The sequence below is a fragment of the Microtus ochrogaster genome, chromosome 15 (assembly GCF_000317375.1).
Source record: "Microtus ochrogaster isolate Prairie Vole_2 chromosome 15, MicOch1.0, whole genome shotgun sequence".
NCBI lineage: Eukaryota > Metazoa > Chordata > Mammalia > Rodentia > Cricetidae > Microtus > Microtus ochrogaster.
The window spans coordinates 1,759,611-1,764,641 of NC_022017.1; the positions used below are offsets into that span (position 1 = coordinate 1,759,611).

General features: G+C 41.7%; 1 protein-coding gene across 3 annotated transcripts in view; it reads left to right on the top strand.

Moving 5' to 3' along the window:
• Positions 1–5,031, top strand: part of Atf7 (activating transcription factor 7) — a 113,610-nt gene that overhangs the window by 97,437 nt on the left and 11,142 nt on the right. For all 3 annotated transcript variants that reach the window (XM_005353801.3, XM_026782646.1, XM_026782645.1), the window contains exon 11: positions 239–347. In XM_005353801.3, the coding sequence (XP_005353858.1) occupies positions 239–347 (109 nt within the window). The remainder of the gene's footprint in view (positions 1–238; positions 348–5,031) is intronic.

The following is a 5,031-nucleotide window of genomic DNA, read 5'->3' on the forward strand; positions in this document are numbered from 1 at the left end:
GAGTGCTGGGATTAAAGGCGTGCGCCACCACCGCCCGGCCTTATTTTAGATTTTTGAGACGGGGTTTCTCTGTAGTTTTTGGTGCCTGTCCTGGAACTAGCTCTTGTAGACCAGGCTGGCCTCGAATTCACAGAGATCCACCTGCTTCTGCCTCCCAAGTGTTGAGATTAAAGGTGTGTGCCACTACTGCCTGGCAAAATGAATTTTCCTAATACTCTTTTCTTCCCTCCCACTTCAGAATGAAGTCACATTACTACGAAATGAAGTGGCTCAGTTGAAGCAGCTTTTGTTAGCTCATAAAGACTGCCCTGTCACTGCACTACAGAAAAAAACTCAAGGCTATCTAGGTGAGTGGTTCACAACCTAAGCAAACCAGTCAGTTGGTAACCACAGGAATTGAGTCCTGGCTGCTTATAACGCCATTTTTTATGGCATATCAGTCCTACCCAAAAATAGGTAGGTAGGTAGGTAGGTAGGTAGGTAGGTAGGTAGGTAGGTAGGTAGATAGATAGATAGATAGATAGATAGATAGATAGATAGATAGATAGATATAAAGAGATAGATTTCTTTTTTCCTCATCTATAATCCCAACAAGCAAGAGGGTCAGTTCGAGGTCCTCAATTATAGCCGAAGGGTTAGGCAAGCCTGAGCTACATGAAATTTTCTTTCAAGTAAACAAATAAAATCAAGCTTTGCCGGGCGGTGGTGGTGCACGCCTTTAATCCCAGTACTCGGGAGGCAGAGGCAGGCAGATCTCTGTGAGCTCGAGACCAGCCTGGTCTACAGAACTAGTTCCAGGACAGACTCCAAAGCCACAGAGAAACCCTGTCTCGAAAAACCAAAAAAAAAAAAAAATCAAGCTTTGAGTATAGTGCTAAGTTATCCTAATTATCTATAATAATTGGAGAGGAGTAGCAATATTTTGGGGCCCGTTTTATCTAAGTGCCCTACCATCTTCACAGTTCTCCCATGAAGCAGCCATTCCACTTGTAAGAAAACTCAGACCATGTACCAGAGGTCGCACACAGTAGGAAAGTGGTAGAGGTCTTCTGTTCCGAGAGACCACCCTGGTCTGGGGAAAAGGTGAACCGCTGACAGCGCCTGGGGAGTGAAGAATGGGGCTGCAGGGCGGATTTCATCTTTATAATGACCTTGGTTTCAGTGTGTGCTCAGCCTTAGCACTACTAGAAAGTAATATCACAATGAATCGTTATGGATAATAAGAATCAAAAACTGCTAATTTTCCTTTACAGATTAAATAAGTGCATAGAAATGTTGGAATATAGCAGGTAGTTTTTCCACGAGTTGTCTTTATCATTTCAGAAATGTATTCTGAGAAAAATTTTAAAAATAATATTGAATTATTTATTTAAATTTTAATATGTAGTTCAGGGTGCATTGACTTATTAAGCAGGTACTGACTGAGCTCCTGTTCTGCACCAAGCACATACTGGGAATAACAGGAACCAAACAGATTAGGTTAGATCCCTGTCCTGAAAAGCATGTATTTTAGTAGGTAAGATAATTAAAAGAAATAAGTGAAATATGTGGTATATAGTAAATGTAAAAACAAAAAATAATACAGCTGGGGACTAGAGAGATTGTTCAATGGGTAAGACCATTTACTGCTCTTGCAGAAGACCTGGGTTCAGTTTCCAACACTCACATGGCAGCTCAAAACTGCTTGTGACTCCAGCTGTAGTTGATCTGACGCCTTCTTTTGTATGTCTCAGGCACCAAGCACATACATGGTTTATGTATATATGTGTAGCTTTAGTTGTCTTTGAACTCTATGTAGGCCAGGCTGGCCTTGAACTCAGAGATCTGCCTGACTATGCCTCCAAAGTGTTGGGATTAAAAGCAAACACAACTATACTTGGCATAAATCTTAAAATACTAACAACAATAATAATATAGCTGGAAATGGTACTACAGGAATGTAATCCCACTACCAAGGAGGCTGGGATAGGAAGATCATAATAAATTCAAGGCCATCCTGAGCTATACAGTGAGAAACCTTGTCTCAAAAACACAAAGAAAGAAGGGAAGGAAGGGTCAGGCACTGTGGTCCACACCTGTAGTCCCAGGACTCAGAAGGCAGAGGTTGGAAGACTACTGCAAGTTCAAGGCCAACCTGATCCACACTGGGAGTTCCAGGTCAGCCAGAGATGCATAGTGAGCCCTGCCTCAAATACAAAGAGGCTGGTGTGTCTGGATGGGCAGTGTCACTGGAGTAAGGTGGGGAGTGGTCTTGATATAACAGGGGCTTCAGCTCTTATTGCAGACAGTGACGGTGCGACAAGAAGAGTCTGGTACTCTGCTAGAAACATCAGGGTGCACAGTCTACCTAGGTCAGCTGTTCAGATGTTCATGGGCTAAGGAGGAAGCTCTGACTAGTAGTTAGTCCACTAACGTACTTATTTATTACAACAAAGATGTGTTTAATTACTACTTTGTGGCATTGGGCCATTGTGAACCTGTAAATGAGGTAAGGACAGATAGCCTAGTATATGGGCACTGGATTGGGAGCTTCTGCTGTATACTGAAGGATGCTCAGTAAATGACTGATGACTGAATGACTGTGCTCTGAAAGCACAGCGCAGTTTCCTGGGTAATAAGGAACTGTTCACAGAGGACGCAGTATTGTAATTCTCTTGAATCCATTTGAACAGTGACTCAGGCATTCATCAAGAGGTCAGAGACACCCCAAACGCAGACATGGTGGGACAGAGCTATAATTAGAACTCTTGGGAAGCGGAGGCAAGATTGGACGTTTGAGGCCTGCTTGGGCTACATGAAATAATGTCACCAAAAAACAAAAAACAAAAAAAATTTACTTACTGGAAATTTTCCACAATTTCTTATATCTGTTTAGGCAGGTATAAAGAGTAACATTTAATAAAACCCCTTGATCAGTTGCTGTACTCTGTATGCAGCTCAGATGCTATGTGCAGGGTCAGTGTAGGTGGAATAGTACAGCCCACACAGATACTTTGCTGATTGATAGGAGACGCTGCAGACATTTGTGCTTACATGTTAGCTGAGTCTCGGCTGCTCACAGCATCACTGAATTGTGATTGGTGTTTAGCAGGCTTAGGGGTAGTGTCAACTACATGCTACAGGAATGGTTTTTAAAAATGAAATGATTAGGGCTGGAGAGATGGCTCAGAGGGGAAGAGCACTAGCGGTTCTTCTACTGTTCTTCTGGAGGTCCCGAGTTCAATTCCCAGCAACCACATGGTGGCTCACAACCATCTGTAATGAGACCTGGTGCCTTCCTTGCCAGCATTGTATGCTTAATAAATAAATAAATCTTTAAAAAAAGAAAAAAATAGAGCCGGGCAGTGGTGGCGCACGCCTTTAATCCCAGATTAAATTGGGAGGCAGAGGCAGGCGGATCTCTGTGAGTTCGAGACCAGCCTGGTCTACAAAGCTAGTTCCAGGACAGGCTCCAAAACCACAGAGAAACCCTGTCTCGAAAAAAAAAAATGGAATGATTTTATTCTTTTGAAATTAAGCAGATTAAGGAATCTATTAAATGCAGGTAAAGGCATTTGATGCCTAGCCTGATGACCTGAGTTCAATCTCAAAAACCCACATGGTGGAAGGAGAGAACAGACTCCTAAAGACCTCCACATGCATGCTTTGATGTGTGTGACCATACTTATAATGAGCATGTACACAAAATAATGTAAAATCTTAAAAAGAAATGCAAGAGAAATTCATTTTCTTCTATAAATAGAACAAGTTCAAAGATAATTTCAGATAATTCAGAATACTTATAGTTTCTCCTCACTAAACATGATTTGTTAGCCTGGCAGTAGTGATGCACACCTTTAATCCCAGCATTTGGGAGGCAGAAGCTGGTGAACCTCCTGGTTTGAGGCCAGCCTGGTCTACACCAGGACAGCTAGGGCTACACAGAGAAACTGTCTCAGGAGGGGGAAAAAAGTGATTTGTTGATTTCTGTAGCCAGTGGACCCACGCCCCTTTACAAGTTTTTCTTGTGGGGCTGGCAAGATGGCTCAGCGGTTAAGAGCACTGACTGCTCTTCCAGAGGTCCTGAGTTCAATTCCCAGCAACCACATGATGGCTCACAGCCATCTGTAATGAGATCTGATGCTCCCTTCTGGTGTGCAGGTGTACATGGAAGAAATGTTGTATATATAATAAATAAATAAATCTTTTAAAAAAAGGTTTTTTGAATCTTAAAATTTGCAGGCAAATGAATGGATCTAGAAAAAGCCATATTGAGTGAGGTAACCCAGACCTAGAAAGACAAATATCATCTGTACTCACTCATAAGTGGCTTGTAGATATAAAAGAAAGAAAAACCAACCTGCAGTCTACAACCCCAGAGAACCAAGACAACAAAGAGGACCCTAAGAAAGACTTACATAAATCTACACAGGAAGGAGAAAAAGACAAGATCTCCTGAGTAAATTGGGGATCACAGGAGAGAGTGAGAGGGGAGGGGGAGGAAGGGAGGGGAGCAGAGAAGAATGTATAACTCAATAAATACAATTTTATATATATTTTTTAAAGTTTTTTTTTTTTTTTAGGAAACAAGTGGCTTTCACTTTGGTACTAGATAAGGACAGGCTTTATAAAAGAGCTTTTGCCCACCTAGGAGTGAAAATACAAGAGCTGCCTTCATCCCAGAGCTTTAAATGTGATGCTGTGCCCAGCTTTGGCTCAGTTCTTGCTTCTTTTTTTTTTAATATTTATTTATTATGTATACAATATTCTGTCTTGTTTGTCTGCCTGAAGGCCAGAAGAGGGCACCAGATCTCATTTCAGATGGTTGTGAGCCACCATGTGGTTGCTGGAAATTGAACTCAGGACCTCTGGAAGAGCAGTCAGTGCTCTTAACCGCTGAGCCATCTCTCCAGTCCCCAGTTCTTGCTTCTTGTATCTTTTGTTCTCTAGGTCATTTCATGCTTGAGATCAGGATTCTGGAGAGTCTTTTCCAAAAAGAAATATGAGATTCATTTTCCTTTGTATTCTTTGTAATTTTTTTTTTTTTTTTTT